General features: G+C 51.6%; 1 protein-coding gene across 1 annotated transcript; it reads right to left on the reverse strand.

The window, feature by feature from the left end:
• Positions 1-4,356: 4,356 nt before the first annotated feature.
• On the reverse strand, positions 4,357-21,065 carry DUSP4 (dual specificity phosphatase 4). Its single transcript, XM_065947471.1, has 4 exons — positions 20,231-21,065; positions 10,345-10,490; positions 9,138-9,357; positions 4,357-8,512 (listed from the first exon to the last, which is right to left on the reverse strand). Exons 1-4 carry the CDS (start codon positions 20,661-20,663, stop codon positions 8,127-8,129), a joined length of 1,185 nt encoding a protein of 394 aa, XP_065803543.1. The 5' UTR covers positions 20,664-21,065; the 3' UTR covers positions 4,357-8,126.
• Between the last annotated feature and the right edge of the window lie 333 nt (positions 21,066-21,398).

Below are 21,398 nucleotides of genomic sequence, written 5' to 3' on the forward strand. Positions count from 1 at the left end.
GGAGGAATCATCTTAGAAATGAAGAAAGTTGTGACGATGACGACAGAACCCTAAATGTGCAATTCTGCTAGCATCTCTGCTGTTTTTGCCCATTTGCTCAGAATGTTGGAAGAAAATCTTTTCCACTGGGAGATGAAAATGAAAAGGGCATGGAAGCATCACTTTGGTTTTCTTGCTGGATCCCTTCAAAGTCATGGGTTATATTTCAAAAAGAGTAACATTGTTGTAAGCAAATATCCAGAATCAGCATTGACCCAAATTACAGAATTCAACCTGTAAATCTACAGTCATATTTCTGTCACTTAATGGTCATGTGTTCTCTAAGATTGAAAAATAAATCCCCAACTGTTACTTAAAATGAAAAGGAGATGTATAAAGACATACCAGACAAGCAAATGTAGACATGGTATTATTGACTCCAAAGTATCAATAGAGTGGCATTACATACATGGAAAACAAGAAGCATCACCTACCTATCAACCACGTGCTGCATGCGTGCTAAGTCGCTTCAGTCGTGTCCGACTCCTTGTGACCCCATGAACGTAGCCCGCCAGGCTCCTGTGTCCATGGGGATTCTCCAGGCAAGAATACTGGAGTGGGCCACCGTGCCCTCCTCCGGGAGATCTTCCCAATCCATGGATTGAACCCTTGTCTCATGTCTCCTGCATTGGCAGTCGGGTTCTTTACCTCTATCACCACCTGGGAAGCCCAGCTGCTGACCACAAGAAGCTGTACAAAGCACGACTTCATGCATGCAAGGCATCTTTGAAATAGAAAACACAAACTGTTCAAGTCTTCCACTGTGATTCTGAGTTTATCAAATCCTCCTCATATTTGTAATACTCTAAGAAGCTGCCAAAATAAAAATGAAAATATCAGGGTGTTGAATATGATATTCAACTAACTTGATTTTTAACAAATAGATAAAACAAAAGCAGAGACTGTATACTCTGAATGTCTATTTAAAATAAATGACTTGGTTAACAACTCAAATGTGATCCTGTCGTCCGGGAGGAAGAAATTTTCCCTCTACTCGTCTACGTTATTCTGACTGGTCTAAGAATTAAATTGGCATGAGGTATGTATAGATGAACGGGAGAAAAACCCACAAAAGTTGTATGACATATATCCGTGGAAGAGACCCAGGAAAACTGAGTAACTCAAAACGGCTGAAACCCTCCAGCTAAAGACCATCTTCGGCTAAAGATAAAAGATAAAAGAGGATGTTGGGGGTAGTGATTTGACACTTCAAAGGAAAGAAAGGTAATTTATATGGAGATGAAAAGCAAATGTTTGGTAAATAAATATTTGCTGGGCCCTGCGGAGACAATGGGACGGAGGAATTTTAACAGACTTTGCTGGATTCCTCCCTATCTACACACCTGGTCCAGACTAGGTTATCTAAGGTGATGTTCTCTTCCTGAAGCGGGTCCCTGGTTTGCATTCTTCAGGAGGAAGGTCAAAGTTTCTTCCTGAGCCTTTTGTTCGTTCATTACTTTCAGCTTGAAATAATTTGCATGCCAAAAAGACATTTAGGAGTGGTCAGTTTTGCTCCCCTGCACTGTCAAACACTTGAATTTATAAAATGCATAAATCAGAGTCTTGAAGTTATTACACCCCATGGCTCATTTTGGTTACTGAAAATTTCTTAAAAGAAAGTGGGGTGTAAGGCAAGGATATGCAGAAGGAACCTTCAGTGTTCCTTGTATGTATTTGCATTCTTTGAATTTTGTGGCAGTGAACATATGTATTTATTTTCGTGTATTAATCATCGAACAACTTTACTGGGATGTAATTTACATACCATGAAACTTACCATTTTAAGTGTACAAGATTTTTTTCATAAACTTACTAAATTTAAGAGTTGTACAGCCACCCCAAGTGGTCACACAGAGTCAGCTTGGCAACACTTTGGTGGAGATGCCTGGAACCCCAAGGTCAAGTTCAGGAGCTTTTCCACTGAACTTTTCTATGGCAACTAGTGGGGAGTCAGTTCCCTCAGCTACAGTTCTAGTTAAAAAGATTCCCTGGGCTTCCCCTGGTGGCTCAGTCAGAATCACTTGTGGGAGTTTGTGGAGTCTTTGACTCAATGTTTTAGATGGACCCAAGGATATCTATTTTTAAAATAATCTCATAAAAAATTTAAAACTATTTTTATCACAATAGTGAGAGATGGGCAGTACTAGTGGTACCGCCCCACCCCGAACCTTGTGACTTCCTTTTTTTCCATTTTCCTACACACTTCTGCATATTTGTCTCTTCAGGTGAAATCAGAAATATTTTGCCATGTTCCTCCCAAATTTTGTTGGTGTTTTGATTGAGATCATATTGAATGTATAGGTTAATGTATGGAGAAAAAATATCTTTTCAATACCTTTTCAGTACCTTTTCAATATCTTTCAATGGATAAAATGAGTCTTTTTATCCAAGAACGCAGTATGTCTTTCAGTTTTTTTTCCAAGTGTTCTTATATGTCCCTTGGTAGGACTTTTTTTTTTCTATGTTCCTTAGTAGGGCTTTCTTTTTTTTCTTTGAAGGATTTTATTATTTTTTTGCCACACCATGCCATCTTAGTTCCTGACCAGGGATTGAACCTGTACCCCCTGCATTGAAAGCGTGTAGTCTTAATCACTGGACTCCCAGGGAAGTCCAGTAGCGCTTTACAATGTCCATCAGCTAGGTCTTGCCTATCTCTGGTAAAGTTTACTATAGGCAGTTTATCTTTAAGCTGATATTGTAAATGGGATCTACTACATTTATTTTAACTGCTATTTTCATATAGGAAAGCTATTGATTTTTTTCATGTTAATACAATCAACCACTAGCTGAATTCTCTCATTTCTGATAGCTTTTCAGTTGATTCCTGATACATATCATCTGCAAATAATTTGGCCTCCCATTTTTCAAACTGTATACCTCATTTCTTTCACTTGCTAATTACATTGGCTAGTGCTTCCAAATTGCACTGCTAATTGCATTGCTTATGGTGTTGGAGAAGACTATTGAGAGTCCCTTGGACAGCAAGGAAATCAAACCAGTCGATCCTAAAGGCAATCAGTCCTGAATATTCATTGGAAGGACTGATGCTGAAGCTGAAGCTCCAGTACTTTGGCCACCTCATGTGAAGAGAGACTCATTACAAAAGACCCTGATGCTGGGAAAGATTGAAGGCAGGAGGAGACGGGGACGACAGAGGGTGAGATGGTTGGATGGCATCACCGACTCGATGGACGTGAGTTTCAGCAAGCTCTGGGAGTTGGTGATGGACGGGGAAGACTGGCGTGCTGCAGTCCACGGGGTCGCAGAGTCGGACACGACTGAACGACTGAACTGAGTACTTCCAAAATAATGTTAGATAACAATGACACAGTGAAAATACATGTTTACTGACATGCTTTTGATTTACACTTTGGGACATTTGTACCAACTGAATCTGATAGAACCAATCCCCAAATGAGCACTGGGGAACCACTGCCTTATATCACCGTCGTTCATTTATTTATTCTTCTGGCCTCGACGCAAATTGCTATTTCCATGCTCCCAACAGAACATGAGGGAACATGAGGTCTCCAAAATTTCCTAAGATTTTGTGAGCCAGGACCCCTTGCTATTGTTGGGAAGGGTGTGGCAACTCCTTGTACAATCTTTGGTTGTAGCCCTAACCACTTGTGCTGTGTTTAAGATTGCCAGCCATCCTTATCACTCCATCCTGTGCCTGGCAGAAAGCAGACTCTCAAAAGCAAATATTGTATATTAACGCATATATATGGAACCTAGAAAGATGGTACTGATGAATCTGTTCTTAGCGTAGCAATGGAGATGCAGACATAAAGAGACTTGTAGACACAGTGGGGAAAGGAGGGGGTGGGACGAATCGAGAGTAGCACTGAAACATATCCACTGCCATAGGTAAAACAGAGAGCCAGTGGGAATTTGTTGTATGACTCAGGGAGCTCAAACTGGTGCTGTGACAAGCTAGAGGGGTGGGATGGGGTGGGAGGAAGGTTCAAGAGGAAGGGGACGTATGTATACCTATAGCTGATTTACATTGATGTATGGCAGAAACCGGCACAATATTATAAAGCAGTTATCCTCCAATTAAAAATAAATAATTTTTTAAAAAAGAAAGCAGACTCTCACATGAGGACATCTGTCTTACCCCTCACTTCTTCCTCTCTAAAAAACCCAGTTCCCAGAGATTTCCTCTCTGCCTTCACCTGCACCTTCCATGGTGTTCAGGGAGCTGAGATTTGAGTGGCCCGTGTCCACAAGATTACCATCAAATGATTCAGATCATCCAAGTCATCATATTGGCAGTTTTTCGAGAAAGGATAAACCAAGCCAGAGGTGGTCGAAAATGTATTTATTTTTCTTCAAATGATCTTTGTTTCAAGCAATAAATAAAAACAGACATGTTGACTTTTCTAAAAAAAAAAAAACCAAACAACAACAAAATTCCCCTAAACTATATACATCCTACAGAAATACAAGCATATCAAATGTAGAAATGACATCACTCTGAAAGATGGGGCTATTTACAGAAATTACAAGTATTGCATTGCTGTCTTGAAGAAGCCTCTTTCTCACATGACTCATAAGCTCTAAGGGACAGCAGGGTTCTCTTCAAAGACGTGGCACTCTCCAGCCTTTTTTCTTCCGGCTGCACCATGCAACATGTGGGATCTTAGTTCCCTGACCAGGGATCGAACCCACACCCCCTGCATTAGAAGCACGGGGCTGGACTGCTAGTGAAGTCCCTCTCCACACTTCTTGATAAACAAACAAACTTGCAAAGAGCACTGACAGCCAGACACGTTCTTCAGTTCCTTACGAACCACAGATCAGCTTTCGAGGGGCGTAAAAAGGCACCTCGTCCAGGAGGTCTTAGGCCCCGGGAGCTCCTGACAGAAACCATATTGTCCCTCAGCAGAGCTGGGACCACGCGGGGCCAGGGACAACTGTCTGCTGTGGTTTCTGCCACACAAGCCAGCTCTGTTAGCAAGCCCTGGCCTCCAACAGCACCCTGCCATCTAGAAAGTTGAGTTTCCCAAGCTCGGTTATGCAGGGAAAGCACCTGGGGAGCTTTGAAACCTACTGGTGCCCAGGTCCCTCCTCCAGAATTCCTGGTGTACCTGGTCTGGGCTAACGGGCAGCGAAGGCGAACCCCGACTTTACCAACAAAGGCTGGTGGCCAAACTCCGATCTCACGGCCCCCCTCCCCTCACACTGAGATCACCCATCCCACCTCCCTCTGCCCATCTTCCCTAGAAGTTTGTATTTTTTCTCATATAGAATCAGAATCAACTCTCTAGAATCAGGCTAGGATGGACAACTGAGGAAAATGGTCTCAGAGGCCACGACGAAGGCTGGGAGCTCCCTGCCACCAGCTCACAGGTGGCTTCAGTATAATGCTGCTGGGGGCTGGGAGGGGGGCGCTCGACCCGCACCCTGGGGTCAGAAAGACGCTGGAGGCAACAGCAGCATTCTCGTCTCCACAGATGATCCAGTGAGTCAATAGCACAGGTCACCATGGATCAAAGTGGCAAAGCTTTCTGACTGCGACAGAAATTGCACGTCACCAGAAATCACTTCATGGGAGAGACACCTGTTGAAACCCAGTGGCCATTTCGAGGGACCTCATGGTGCCGTCTTCATTAGAGCTCTTTCTTCCAAGTCATCAAAGAGGCTTCTGATGGTAGAAGTAGACAGTGACCCCCAAATCCCCGATTCCAATCAAGCCCATTTCCTATTTGATTTCTAAGGGTTTGGGGACTCACACTGTTATCAAGTACAAAAGAAATGGCTTTATAAATAGTGGTTTGACGCTGTGACACAAGACTTGAATTGGAAAGCAAGGAACAGACCCGGTCGGGGCGGGTCCTGGGCTCCGACTGTCCAGGCAGCTGAATCCGGTCCGGGAAAGCACAATACACAGATTTTGGCAAATGTGCACTCATTCTGTAAAAAGTCAATCTGTTCTAAGCTACTTTCCCTCCCCCTTCAAGCAGTCCCTCCTATCTGTCTGTGGGAACCCACACTTTTCCAGCAGTGGATCCCATTTGACCGCATTCATCACAAAACACGAAGCAACTTCCAGGAATCAAGGAAGACAAGGGAACATCCCAGTGTCATGAACCCGACTCCTTCACGTCTTCAGGAGGGGTTCAGCCAAGCAGCTCCTGGGAAAGGAGGGGGCCTTGAGCTTTGCTAAAAACAGGAAGTGGGAACTCTGGCCACACCCAAGACAAGGCTTGACAAAGGTAGGACAGATGATGCCAGGTTCATGTTTATAGAAGAAAACGTAAGGAACCTGGTCCTGTCTGGGACGTGGGGACAAGAAGGAGCATTCTGACACTATGCTGACATCGAGGCTTGAAGTTATTAATGGGTGAGCAGCACTTCGATCCTCAGAGGGCAAAAACAACCCCAAAAAGCAAAACCTAAAGCATGCTCTCGTTTCTAGACAAGTTTGGGATTACTGCTAACTTGGCACAGGGTGACAACACTGTCCACAATACTATGTTAAATAACCCGCGGTTAGTCTCCTCTTCCCTCCCCCCAAGCCCAACCCACCTGCTCCTTGTTCCAAAAGCCACTCCTCTATTTGCAAAGGCCCCCTGAAAACGGCATTATCTCAAGAAAGGATTCTGCTATGGCACTCTATGCCCATCTAGAAACGAGCTTCCCTGCAAAGAGTCTGCCTGACTCCTCACTCACACTCTCTTGCTGTCCTAATCTTCCACAGGACCTCCAGTGGGGTGTCCACGCCCTTCTTTTTAGTCACCTATTCACTTTACAGATATCCAACTACATCAGGAATCTTTTAAGATCACAAGAATTTGTTGGCATACTTCATTCCAAGCAAATCCCCTAAAATTAAAATCTCCGATTTAGGCAAAAGAGAAAAAAAAAAAAAAATGGTGCTTCCACCTCCCTCTCCGGTCTATCTCTTGTGAGCTGGGTTCCCCAAGGGCCTTGGGAAATGATTCGCTGCAGGAAAATCTGAATTGCACCCAATTTTTTTTTAGGAGCACCTTACACGATATGGCATTTATCACAGATGATATACAAGTCCTCGGGCAGGTCTAGAAGAAAAATGCTTCCACCGCCAAACTGAGTTACTGATCATCCGAATCGGTTGTATGGTTGCGGTTTCAAATCGCTTCGGTGGTCCATGTGCCCAAGAACCAACTTCAAAAATAGTCTCCAGTCCATATTCAAGGATGTGCTATCTGTGGATGTACACACCCACAGATTCTGGTATTTGTGATGGACGGAGGGGGTGCTGGAACCAATCTCCCACGGATACCCAGGGACAACGCTAACAACGTCCTCCCTTCCCTTTCTCCTCCTCCCACCCCACCCTGCCCCCTTCTCAGCGGTACCAAATGCAAGCTGATCGTCATGCCATCTGAAACACACCACTTCTCACTGCGTTGACGTCTGCATGCTGCTGTGCTCCGCGGGTCCACACCAACATCAATATATTCTAAAATCACGGTCACTAGACTTTGTGTACTTACATACTCAGCAAATTCTCAATAAATATTTTTATTTATTATTAAGCGTAAGTATTCACCTGTTGGTGGTGACTTAGAAAGGAAAACCATGTCTTAAAAGATTTCTTCCAAAAAAAAAAAAATTCCTGTAACTATGACAACAAAAGGACCAGCACACAGAAGCAGGCACTTCTGGTCAACTTGTTTTCGGCCCTGTCCCTCCCCCTCCACCCATCTCCCCCTTAATAAAACCGGGAGGGCACATCTGCCAGGATCTGTGGGTTTCCTAACTTCAAGCCTTGCTGCTTTAAAAAAAAAAAAAAAAGAAAAAAAAAAATGAGGTAAGAAATTCCTATCTGAAAAGTAAATCTGAGACACAAACCAAGACCCAGGTCTTCCCTGCCTGCCGAGGAAGCCGTTATTGCTCTAAGTTGGAGTGTTTTGTTTGTCTGCGTTTAAATATGTATTCGAGGTCCTTATTGCCATTCTAGCTGGCCCCACGGTCGGCCAAAGAGAGATGGATGGAAGGAGCTTGGTCGCCAGGCGCCCTGAGGGTCAGTCCGGACCTGCTACCCCGGCCACGGGGCCCCACCCGACGTGGGCTGGTGGGGGGGTGTTCCGAGGCTTCTAACAGCTGGGGGAGGTGGTGATGGGGCTGTGCAGGTAGGGCAGGCTGCTGGGGGCCGGGTGCACCCCCACGGAGACCGGGAAGCTGAAGACGAACTGCGACGTGGGCGTGGGGGTGGCCTTGCCCCGCTCGCGCAGCGGCCCCGACGGGCTGGCGGCCTCCACCGCGCAGGACGTGGCCAGCACCTGCGCCTCGAACTGCAGCAGCTGCCCCATGAAGCTGAAGTTGGGCGAGATGATGCTCCGCCGCTGCTTGACGAACTCGAAGGCCTCCTCCAGCCGCACGCGCTTCTTCATCATCAGGTAGGCCAGGCAGATGGTGGCCGAGCGGGAGATGCCAGCCTGGCAGTGCACCAGCACGCGCCCGCGGCAGTCCTTCACCGCATCTGGGGCAGAGAGCCGCGCGCCCGTTAGCGTCCCCAAGCCCCCGTCCGTCCCGCGGGCGGGACGAGGGCACTGGGGGAAGGATCTGAGAAGCGCTGGTCGGGGCCCTCCCTCTGAACCACGGAAGGAACAGCCCTCCGAGGCTGAGGCCAGGAGATGAAACCCACGGGGCCAGGGAAGGCCGTAGGCTCTAGGCTATTTGGGAGACTTAACCAAACAAATGTGCCAGGCTTAGGAAATACACATGCTAAAGCCACGTGCCAGCACACGTGGAGGGGTTTTCACTTGCCAGAGCAAAAACAATGACCCAGTTCTCTCTGGGCCTTCCTCCCCACCCCAAAGTCATATCTGCTTGGCAGGTGGGACATCCAAGGCAAAGGTTCTTGGCTCTATCAGCTAACAGTGCCTGCGGCTTGAGTAAGTCCATCTTCCTACCCCTGGGCAACTCAACACCCCACGGGCCAGCCTTCCCACTGAGAAAGAGGGAAAATAGGCACCCTCTGGGCAGGGCCCTTCCTAAGTCCCTCCAGCTCCAAGTGGTTCCCTCTTCCCTCCCTTCCTGTCTCTGCCAGCCTTGCACCCAGCACCCCGTCCTTGGACCCAGCACCCCAGCCAAGGCCAGCCTACCGATGTACTCGATGGCCTCCATGAACCAGGAGCTGATGTCGGCCTTGTGGTTGTCCTCCACCGGGATACACTTGTACTGATAGTGTCCTTCGAAGTGGTTCGGGCAGTCGGAGGAGACGTTCAGCAAGGCCGTGATGCCCAGGGCATCCAGCATGTCCCTGCGGGCCGCATGATAGGCACTGCCGAGGTAGAGGAAGGGCAGGATCTCCACCGGACCCCCCTGCAGAAGGGGAGAAAAAAGGGGCCCCCCAAACATCATAAGTGTAAGACAGCGGGGCAGAGGGCTGGGGTGGTGGGACGGCGAGAGGGAAGCCAGTCTGGGGCAGGGGGGTGGCGCTCTCACAGGTCCTGGGAAGAGGGCCTGTGGACCCAACCCCTCCTGGTCTCCCCGTGTCCTGCTGGGGCTCCGGGAGGAAGTGATGCGCTCCGTGGGACCTCTCTGGCTTTGATGCTGTGCTTTGCCTTGATGCTGGGCCCCCCTCCCTGGTTCAAGCAGCCCACCTCCCCCCGCCCCATGACCAGTGAAGCAGGAGACACAGCGCTGGCCTTGTTCCACTGTTTGTGTGACGTGAGGAGCTTACACCTGCTACCACTAAGCTACTTGCTGCAGTTCAAAAACAGACGCCAGAGCAACCTCAAAGACAAGAGGAGGGATCCTGGCAAAAGGAGGTTATGTTGGCTTCGCTGGTGACACTATTCTGAGGCGGATCAACGCGAGTGATGTGGGATTTGGGGAGCAGAGTTGCAGGACCCCATCAATTTACTCCATCTCTGTCTAAAGGAGAGGGCTGGAAGGGGCGTGCTTGTAAGAATCATAGTGGCATGAGCTGGTTTTCTTAGGAGAAGGGTTGGCTGCCCACTGATGTTCACTTAGCATTTACAATTCGCTTATATGGCAGGGGGGCGGGGGGGGGGGGGGCGGACAGCTCTGACTCTTTTGAATCAGGGCTGGGGTCTCAGCTTCCTACACAGCAGCCCACACACGTCTGGCCTCCTTGTCTGCACATAACTCTGGGAGTGAAGTCAGGGACTTGGGTCTTTATATTCTTTTTTTAAGGATAATGAGAGAAGGAAGGGGAAGAATTTCCAAGGAATAATGGATTCCACCTAAGGTCGCACCCCAACACTCAGGGTTCATCAATTCACCCAGCACTGGGGCCCTGAGTCCTGAGCCTCTGACAAGCAGAAGTCTGATCTCAGCCCCCACCTGGTCGTGCAGTGGGGTTCCACAGGAGCTGCAGCTCAGGTCCAGGGACTCTGCTGTGCTCGGGGGCACAGCAGGGGGGATGGCTGCCAAGGCCTTGGTCTTGGAGCAGAATTCTGGGTACTCGGAGGAGAACCTCTCATAGCCACCTGTAAAGGAGAAAGATGCTCGGAGTTAATGGGGTCACTGAGCTAGCAGGAAACCAAACCAGGGGAGAACTTGAACCCTACCCTTCATAGAGGAGAGCTGTTGGGAAGCTAGGGCTGGTTGCACCTCCATTGGCCACTGGGTGGCGCTGTGGGCCCAGAGATAATGGCTAAGGAGACCTTTCTCCAGAGATGGGGGAGAACGCATCCTTGGGGAAGAACGCATCCTAAAAGCTGGAAGAAAAGCTTTAGGGACAAGACTTCGGTTTAGAATGCAGATACACAAAGGAGGATGTGCAGGGGGAGGTGAAGAAGGGATGCTTTCTTTACAGTGATGACAAAGAAAGAGGGAAGCGCCACTAGGGGTTTTCATGAGGGAAAAATTGAGTCCTGGGACCCACAAAGATGTCTGTCATCTCCCAAATCCAGCTCTTCTTTTCAAGAGGTTTTCCAGTGTGGGAGAGAATAAAAAAACTATTATCCTGGCACCAGACCTTCTGGACCTCAGCATCAGAACAGATGCCAATCACACAGCCTCATGAACAGCTGTTCCATCAACAAGGGGCCAAAACGAGAGGAAATGGGCTTAAATCTAAACAAATCCCTCTTGCCTCATCCAGGTTTGGGGCACGGGAGGATTTCCTGACCTGAGAGTTTGCTAAGCCCTGGAAGAGTTCTCTGCAGGATCATCTTCCGGCGAAGGGAGGTCGTTTTCGTAAAAGGAGACAAACGGCCAACTTCTGTGGGGTAGCGTTAGTGTCATTCAGGCAAGGGCGGCTGGGCAGGGGTGGGCAGAGACGCAGGCGGAGGCAGGCAGGGAAACACACCAAGAAGAGATCAGCCTGTGTCTCTGATTTTCTTGTGCACTCTGGGACTCTGCTTTGCGGGAAACTTACCATCTATTATTGTCAAGGTTTGGCCCTGCTTGGGTTTTTGTTTTTGTTTTTTTGGGGGGGTTTTTATTTTGATGTGGACCATTTCTGGAGTCTTGATTGGATGTGTATTGGGGGCTTCCCAGGTGGCACAGTGGTAAAGAATCTGTCTGCAGTGCAGGAGACGCACGCAGATTCAATCCCTGGGGCAGGAAGATCCTCTGCAGGAGGGCATGGCAACCCACTCCACCCTGGACGGAGGAGCCTGGCGGGCTACAGTCCACGGCCTCACAAAGAGTCGAACACAACTGAGCATGCATGCGCTGCTTCTGTTTTGTATTTTGATTTCTTGGCCCTGAGGCATGTGGGATCTCAGCTCCCCAAAACAGGCATCACACCTGCGCCCCCTGCGTTGGAAGCTGACGTCTGGATCAAGAGGGAATCCCCCTGCTTGTGTTTTTATTTTGCAGTTACTATTGGACCAAAAATAGATTATAAATTAACTCAGCAGGGTCTGCAGGTTGTGGAACAACCACTCAACGGATGGTCACGTGGGCAGCTGGCCCGTTACACCTTTATGACTGACAGGCTGGGTGCCACTGTTCTCTAGCCCTACCATTCAAAGAAATTTTCCAACAAGTGACGGTCAGTCAATTCCTTGCCCTGAATCCCAACCCTAGACACTACCGCTTGGGAGGGGAAAGAAAATGATCCTTTGCCACATCGTAAGGCTTCCAGAAACAGGGCAGACATTTTTTCCTCTCTGAGCGGGAGGCTCCTGGTTTCCGTCCCCCAGGCTATAAATGGCCACTTCTTGGTCACAGGCCCTCGCTCCTGCTGAGTCATAATGACCAGCCTCCCTGGAGGGAAAACCTGCTGGAGGGCCCAGTCCTGCCGTCTTCAGTGGTGCTGGTGGCCTGGGTGGACTTCTTGTCACAGGAGCAGCCCTCCCTTTTGCCTATAAACCTGCCAACGCTTCCGCCCCAAAGGCAGGCTATGGGCAAGGAGAGCCGGCAAGGGCCTTTAGCTGAAGCCCCTCTGATGGGCCTCTGGGATGGAAACTTGGGGAAATGCTACCCTTTGGAGAAAGTAAAAGGAGAAGTGGGTCCATCCACAAACCGATGTTGATTGTCTATATGAAACACCATTACTTGCTATTCTGTACTTCCAGGAGATCTGAAAAGTTGAGTGAAAGGATCTATGTGTTTGTTACAAAATTTGAGCTATGAAAATGCATCTCAAAGAGATACAAGATGCTGAGGGCTGCCCGCCAAAAAGCTCATCACCTGGACGGGCAGGCCAGCGGAGTCACAGGAGGGTCAGGGCAAGGCTCCAAGGTCATAGAGAAGCAGCAGATCTGAGGACAGAAGGAGCCAAGGAACCTCAGTGGTGGAAAGAACGTTCTTCCCGCTGCTGAGAAGGCATGGAGCAGGGCGCCAGACGGAAGGGAAAGAGCTCTGGGTTGAATGCCAGCCCTGTGAATAAATCATGGGCTGTGCAGCCTGGAGACATCTCTGAACCTCTCTGAGCCTCCTCCTCATTTGTAAAATGTAATGAAACTTCCAGGCCAGTCTCCGGTGGGGACTGACCAGACAGCCAGGGCGCTGTGCCTGGCCCCAGGGAGACATGCAATGAACGTTTCCTCCTTTGGTACCTAAGGGGACTCCAGCTTCACTGACAACTTCTCACACTCAGGACAGCTTTCTCCTCCTGGGCTTTCCTCCATTTTTTCCAGCGGGCATCTTGAGAGCTGGTAGTTAGGCGGCAGAAGAACAGGTACCAGGCACTTCATGAGCGTCACGGCCCCTGCCCAGTCAAGGACATCTGCTACCTCCAGGGCTGGCCATCCATCAATCCCCAGGGAGCAGCAGAACCCTGGAGGGGTCCCCAGCCTGTAACTGACCCTGGGGGTGTGGCAGGTGTAGGGGATGGGGGAGGGTGCGGGCGGGCCCAGAGACCAGACCAGGCTTGAAAGGGGGGCTACCTGTCGTCTCCCCAAGGCTGCGCGTAACAGGACAGAGAGAGAATGCAAAACCATCACGGAAAAGTCCGTTTGCTCTGGAGATCTTCAAAGAACAAGCAGAAAGGAGCTAAGTGAAGAAGAAGAGTCGTTCAGGAGACAGGAGCAAAAGGAGGGTGGCGTCCCTGACATGGGAGCAACGGAAAGGATTTCCCTCCGGAGCCGTCATTAGCTGTCGGGGATCTGTGACCGGTAGTTACAAGGAGCATCACCAAAGGACCTCCTTTTGAGGCTAGGAGCTGCAGTCAGGCCAGGACTTCAGATGATAGAACACACCCTCGTGGAGTCGGGAGCTCTCGGGGGATGCAGTGCAGATACAGGAGTGCAGGTCAGGGGCCATTCAGCCCACACCCCACAAGGCCACACCCCAGGAAGCCATCTCCCATCCAGGTTAATAAAAATGACAGACCCTCTTAAAAGGAAATGTTCATTATGTGTCAGGCTCTTCCCACCCTGGTATCCAACCAGCAGCCCTGGAGGAAGGCGTGCCGAGCCCCAATTTAACAGAAGAGAAAACTTGCACGGAGGCCCCCGTGCACGTAAGGGCATTCAGCCCACAGAAGGGGCCTCAAAGTCACTCGGAGCCTGGTCATCAGGAACCCGTCCTGGTCCTTGCCCACCGCTGCTTCTCCAGTGGCCCTTCTCTAAGCCCCCTGCTCCCCCTCGCAGTGGTTCATCACTCTAGGAAAGAATTTTGATGCAGAAATAGAAAGAACGTGAACAGGGCACTGCTGACGTTTCACTGGACTCTGCTTCTCTCCGATGCTTTTCGAACTCCAGGTAGTTATGGAGGAGTCGTGACCAGCATTTTTTAAATGTGATGAAACAGAATAAACACAACGTGAAAGCACTGCATTTATAGAGGGTATGACTTCATGGCACTCGGTTTCACAGCGATGGTCCCCATCATAGGGACTTCCCTGGCACCTAAAGGCACTTGCTGGCTCTTCTTCTCCCAGACTGTACATGGCACGTGCTGCAGTGGGGCATGACCCCAGAACAGGGGGACAGACACCTGGCCAGGCCAGGAGCTGCTGCAGGACACCACTCATGCTTCCATCTCTTGGGGGGAAAGGTATTTTAAGAGCTCAAATTATGTAATAAACACATGGGTCATTTCACTTTTTAAAAAAGGTCAGATCCTCTAGAAGTATATAGAGTAGCCCTATAGGAGGTCCTGATGGAAACGAAACGCAGTTTCTTATGTGGGATGGCAGGGAAGAAGACTGCTTTCAGCCTCTCCCCTCAGCGCCTCCCTTCCCAGCTCACATCTGTGCAGGTACCATAGCCACAACCCTTCCAGCAAGAGCGAGATTTATTTGTATTTTTTTATCTTTGACCACCTCCTGCATACTATGCAGGATCTTAGTTCCCCGACCAGGGATAGAACCTGTGCTGCCTGTACTGGGAGTGCACAGTCTTAGCCACTGGACCACCAGGAAGTCCCAAGAGATCTTTAGATCTCTAAGCTTTATTCAGAACTCATGAGAGGGAAAGTTTATTGCCACTGCAGACATGGTGGGGTGGGATGGGGGAAGCTTCTATCCTGTGGCCTTGGAGCTATGTGGTGGGGGGGGAGGCAGATGGGTGCAGAGGAGCCCCAGCTCTGACTATAGGAGCCGGAAGAGACACATCCCCTCCTACGCCCCATTTTCCACCCTCAGAACACAAGGATTCCAGACGCTGTCATCTCCAAGTTGCAACATTCTGTGCTCCTGAATGGTCATGAACTGACTTGCCGATTATCAACTGACAGCAGGTATGTTTCCATCAGACCTGTGTATTTCCACCTTCTGAACACAATCTCACAACACATTCGTCAGTGAATTTCCCACCATTTTTTCCCCCTACGTCCTGCTGCATGTTAATTCAGTAACAGATATGCTGACTAATTTTGACCTGTTTTTCCCATGTTCTTATTTAATAATATACCTTCTAGCCTTAAAGCTCTCATTTTCTCATCTTAATTTTAAAACCGGAGTGTCTGGAGGGGGAGGGGCAGAAAGGACTATAATTTTCTACCCAGCTTCCTTGAGGAATAACTGCGCCTACGGTTCAACTGTGTTCTTTTCGTCTTCTCACATGGACAGCAAGGCGGTTTTCAAAGTTGACAGACCTGCTCAGGCGGGTGGGGCGGGGGGTGATGTGTGCTGAAGTCCTTTCAAAGGACAGGCTGCTATCGTGCCTGTCATCTCGCCGTGATAGGACTCTTCATGGGGTCTGTGATGGAAGGACAGTCTCTTGGTGGTGACGATGGTCGCGGATCTTAACGTGGCTGCCACGTTTCCCCTATTACCCTCTCTACACTCACAATATCAACCTGTTCACAAACAGGGCTCATGGGCTTGCTGTCCTGGGACATCTTATCAATAGCAAGCAAACTGCCCAGCAGGCAAAGTCTGGGGCCGTCTGAAGGTCCTTTGGCTTTGAGAGATTCCAAGACTTCCGGTTTACATACGTGGGCTCCGCATCTCGGGCTTACCGGCTGAGACCTCCGAGTCCTGGGTCTGACACCTCTGCTGTCCCGAGCAGCTGCTGGACACCCGAGGCTGGATCTCATTTGCAGCCCCTCCCGGTCCTTCTCTGCCATCTGCTCCCCTCAGCACTCTGGCTTCCGTCTAGTCTAGATTTCTTCCTCCCCAACTTCCTCTTTGTTAAACAGGAACTGCCTTCCAGGAAGGAAACCAGCTATCTGGTTTTGGATGTTCTGATTTTTTTTAAAGGAATTCCTTGGCTCTTTAAAACGACCACCTTTCTCCTCTCAGTTCTGTGCAGCCCACCTTGGGGAAGGGCAGCCTACCTTTCCTATAAGCATCCAAGACAAGCCCAAGGGAGCTGAGATGGACTTTCTGACAATCAGGAGTCTCTCTCAGTTTACACCTGCGCCCTGTCTTCAGTTGTTTGTGTGGACTGGAAACATCCAGTGCAGATGATGCAAAGAGTGGTGACTGCCTCATTCTTTATAACTTTTGAAAGTCTCACAAACTCTTTATGTTTGTAACTAACAGTTCTCAGCTCTCATGGGTATTGTGTCCTGTTTGCGAGGAGAAAAGCCAGTCCTTTTGCCTTTGGGTGAAAGAGCTCCCCTTAGCATCCCCCAGGACTTGCCATTTGGTGCCAATGACCTGGAAATGAGGATGGGCAGGGCAGATGGACATAGAGAAAAGACAGAACACAGCCTCCTGACCGCTGCCCAGAGCTCTCATGATGGGCCTCAGTCGCTGTTCGCACTGAAGGTATCATGTCAGGTCTCTAGAATCAAGCTTGGGGACTATCGGGTACGTGACTTCCAACCTGGAAGGAGAAACTGGAGTATCTTGATCTTCCCAATTTCTCAAAACAGCTCCAGGATGGCTTTTAAATCAGAACTTGAGTAAGAACTGACAACAGTCACAGGTTGAGAAAAACTTTAGACAGAAGAAAAAGTAAGATAATGTTTATATACCCGAAATCTTCTGTGTAACAGACTGATCTCTTATTTGGGGGGTGTGGAAAGTAAAGAATGACGTCTATTAAGGTAAAAAAAAAAAATGCTCTTTTTGTCTTTCTCTACTGGGGGGAGGGGGTCTAAAACCCTAATCCAAGGATCTATGAAGGAAAGAGAAACGGATTTCAAAAGAAACATGTACTATAAATATGAAAAGCTGAAATCTCTAAACTGTCCCAAAATGCCTTACAGGGTTTTCAATAAAATGAGTTTTACCCCAGTGGGAAGATTAACTAGCCAAATGATCAGAAAATGTAGTGATTTGGGTTACTGCTTTTAGCAAACCTTGGGTATTATTTGGAATTGTAAACGCCAGCCCCTAGCATTGCCTTGATACTCTTAATTATGAATTCCTGCCCGTGATATTAGTTATTAACTACCTGCACTATATAACTAATTGCCCTTCAAAGTGGCAGAAATAGAAAAATCAGCTGTTTAAATGCAGTTAATTGGTAAAAAAGCCCATAGCTTGTGACCAGGAAGGGTAATAGAACTTCTGAAAATATCCAGCTGTTTTTACTGTCCTCCCAGGATGGCAGATATCAACAGTCTTCCATTGGCTTCATGTCTGACCACTTTTACTCCTCACCCACCACCACACATGAAAGGTCACACAGAAGGCCCCAATGGCCGCAAAACAAAAGGAACTTGGGGGGTGGGGGGAATCATCCAAATTACCCAACCCCTAATCAGTTCAGGCATTTACTAAAGATAATATAAGCGGCTTTAGTTTCCTGCCCCCAGGGCCTCCTGCGAGGAACCCACGTTTCCTGCTGTTGCTGGCTTCTGCACTGGCCGCCCCCAGGCGCACCTCCGCGCAGCGACAAGGGAGCCCATTTCCTTCTGCCCTCACTGGGAGATGCCTTTGCAGGGAAAGGCAAGGAGAAGGAAGAGGAACTGTGTGAAGACCGCCTCTGCTTAGCACCTAAATGAAAACAAGCTGAGCTGAATAGAAAATGAACCAGTTAACCTCAAAGATGTTCTATCACCACTGCAGAACAAGTTGGAAGGAGGTACCCTCCCTCCCCAGTCTCTGAATTTTAGGCGGTTGCTTCCAAATGCAGGCTCCCTGTGCTTAGAAAGACCCAGTCGAACCTTTCCTGGCCCCTCCCGGTAGGGCCTGTAAAGAGAAGTTGGACCCCACGCCCAGGCCATGACTCTCCCCAGCTCAGAGGATGCGGTCGGTCTTGGAGAGGCTGCAAGCGGTCTGCCCTGCGCGCTCCGGGTCAGACAACAGGAGGCAGTGCAGGCCTCGGGAGGAAACAGCCCTTAAAGCACTCCTTTTCCTTCGGCCAGGCACCTCGCCAACCGCCAGGGGACTGCCGACCCCACAGACTACCATTTGCCTCGCGCCCGGCGGCCGGCCCGAGCGGCGGCTCTCGGTACAGATCTGGCTCCGGGCTCTCCCGGCGGGATTCGGGGGGAACCAGGCAGGTGCCGTGAGCCCAAGGAGGGAACCTTAAAAATCTGCTTCTCTCGCCGGGAGCGGGGCCTAACTGCGCGCCCGGAAACCCTAGGGCGGTCGTCTCTGGATTTCTTCCAGGAAAAAAAAAAAGAAAGAAAACAAAACGAACCCAGACGCCACGTGCGTCTGCTCTGCCTCGAGAAGGGTCCTGGGTTCCGGGGCCAAGCAGGCAGGCGCGCGATCGGGGTCCAAATCCGTAGCGATCGAGGTTAGCACGGCTCGGAGAACACCGCGGCCAGCCCATGCCACTCGAAGGGGCTTTCGTCCCAGAGAAATTTCTCTCACCGCCCCTACGTGCGCCAGCACCACGCACGGGAGGACGAGCGGCGTGCTCTACCGCGGGGACCCCATCCCGGCGCTCCACCCGGTCCGGGGCCGCGGGGCTCCCGGCACACCTCGGCGCCGGGGCAGAGCCCCTTGGCCCCTGCGCCCAGGTCGCCTCGCTTAGCGCCGGGTCCTTCCGGTGCAAGGCCCTTCCTGGCACTTTCCCTTAAAGCGCTGCGAGGAGAAGGGAGGAGCGATGAGCCCCATCAGAGGTGCCAAAGGCCGCCCTCGCAGAGAAAGAAAAATCAGCAAAATCGCCTTAGTGGTTCAACCAAAGGTCAACAGCATTTCCCCAGCAGCTGACAGGTCAAATGGCCAGGAAACAACTGCCGAGAACAAAGCCCCCCGCTGTTCACAGGGGCCAGCCCGGCCCCCCGGCTCCGAGCGGTGTGGTCGTGCTTTTTGGAAGGGGCGGTGGGGAGAGGTTTCCGCCGCGCCTCCCGCCCCATCCCATCTCCCTTCCTCTCGGGTGAGCGGGTCCGGAGAGGAAAGGCAGGAGGGAGGGGGCCAGGGGCCGGCAGGGAAAGGGGCGGCCCTTTGATGGCGGGGGTTCGAAACGCCTCCCTCGGGTCCTGGGGCGGCCAGGACCCGCAGCGGGCTGAGGAATGCGCGGAATGTGGCGCGGGTGGAAGGGGGGAACGCAGCGCCGCAGGGCCCCAACGACTCGCCCGCTCCCGGCCCGGCCCGGCAGGTGCGGTCGGCGCCCAGGTCCTTCCAGGTACTTGGGTAGCCTTCGGCCCTTTTGGAGTTTCCGACTTGCAGATTTGATAAGACCTCCCCACCCCTAGAGTTTCGCACTTAAGCACGCGCCGCCATCTGAGAGTCTTGAGTCTGAACAAAAGGTCGTTACTTCTCAGCTGCCTTCATTTAAGAGGCTTCGTCCCACTTGGCGACCCCAGCAAATACTCGGACCTCCTGCCTCCGTCCCGGAGCTTGGGCCCTCCGTCTCCGGAGCCTGGGTCTAGCCCGAGGCGGGAGGGGTTGGCCACCCTTCCTGGTGAAGCTCGGAGTTGGGCTGCAGGAGAGGATATGGATTTGCTCCACATCAAGCCCGCAAGCTGACCCTCGTTTTTGCATTTATGAACGGTTGCTTTCCAGCAGGAGTCGCAGAACCGATCGCACCCGGCGCTCACCCTCCTTCCCTCTCTTCCCCACGTCTCGAAATCGGTGCGGAACCCGGCCACGCCAAACCAACAGGCCTAACCTGTCCCCCACCTCCCGCGTAGTGGCACTTGAGAGCACTTCCCTGGACTCGAAGGTGGAAAAGCTGCGGAGTCGCTTCTCCCGCAAGGCCAAACCGTTAGTGGGTGTAAACAAATGCAGAATCGCCGGGAAGGGTCCGGAATTGCAGGTGACTGAGCCCTCACCATCTCAGGAATTCAGGAGCTCGCGCTTGCACACGAAAGCACAGAATCCTTGCACACCAGTGCGCACACCAACACGCACAAAAGAGCGCGCGGGGGGAATCCCGCAGCCACGAATCCCCCCAGGCACCTCTTCTGACCACTAACGCGCAGGCCGCCCAGCTCCGCCGCACCGACGACCCTCCAGCTCGCGCCCGGCGCCCGCGTTTACCTTTCAGCAGGCAGATGTCGGTGCGCTCGGCGTTGCGACGCAGCGCCTGCACCACCAGCGACACGGTGCTGTCCTCGCGGAGGCTCTCGGCGCGCGGGCTGCGCTCGTCGTAGACGATGACGGCGGAGTAGAGGCCAGAGCGCAGGCGGGCGCGCACCTCCTCCTCGGCGGGCAGGATCTGCTCCAGGCTCACGGAGCCCTTGGCCCGCCGCCGCACAATGGTGTTGCAGCGCACGTTGACCGAGCCTCGGATATAGCCCGCGCTGTGCGCCAGGAACGGTCTGCAGTCCAGCAGCAGGCACTTGCCGCCGCTCAGCAGCCCCAGGGCGCCGTGGCTGCCGCTGCCGCCCGCGCCGCCGCCGTTCTCGTCCCGGTTCATCAGCCTTTTGAGCACGCTGCAGTCCATCTCCCGCAGCTCGTCCACCGTCACCATGGTCGCCGGGAACCGCGTCTGTTGGGCACACGAGGAGGCGAAAGACGCCCGGGCGAGCTGGGTTCCAGGAAGGGGTGAGTGGGGGGCTACGAAAGGGCGCGCGCGGGCAGAAGCGGCCGCAAACTTGGCCCCTAGGGGCTCTCACTGGCGAACCTCTTTTCCCGGGTTCCCCCTTCCTCCGGCAGCTTCTCGGTTACATAGCAGTCTGGGCGGCCTCGGGCGCCGGGCAGCACGATGCCAAGGGGCAGGTGGCAGTGGAGTGCAGTGTGTTTACGGGAGAGGTACGAGGGCTCCCTTCTGTTGTCGCCTCTATTGTATTTTGCCCGTTGCGCTGCCGATCCGGCCGCCGTTCCCCCACGAACTGCCGGAGCTCCGCGCTCTGCCCCAGCCAGAGTTTCCTCTCCTCGGCGTATAGATTTATTAATGCTCCTCGGCTCTCCCCCGGGAGGGGGCAGATGCATTACTACCTCGCGAGGCTCCGCCTCTTTCCATTCTCGGCCGCGAGCCCCGCTCCGCCCCCCGCGCCCGCTCCCCGCCCCCCCGGCGGCTCCCCCCGCCCCTCCGGCCCCACCTCCTCCGCGCGCCCCGGCGCGTGAATGGAGTGCCGGCCGCTCGCTCCTGGTCACGGGGACGTGACGTCACAAAGAGCGGAGTAAACAGGGCGCGCGGCGGCCGCCGCCAGGCCCATTCATAAAACCGAGACCTAGAGGAAGAGGGAGGAGGCCTCCGACCCGC

The sequence above is a fragment of the Muntiacus reevesi genome, chromosome 10 (genome assembly GCF_963930625.1).
Source record: "Muntiacus reevesi chromosome 10, mMunRee1.1, whole genome shotgun sequence".
NCBI lineage: Eukaryota > Metazoa > Chordata > Mammalia > Artiodactyla > Cervidae > Muntiacus > Muntiacus reevesi.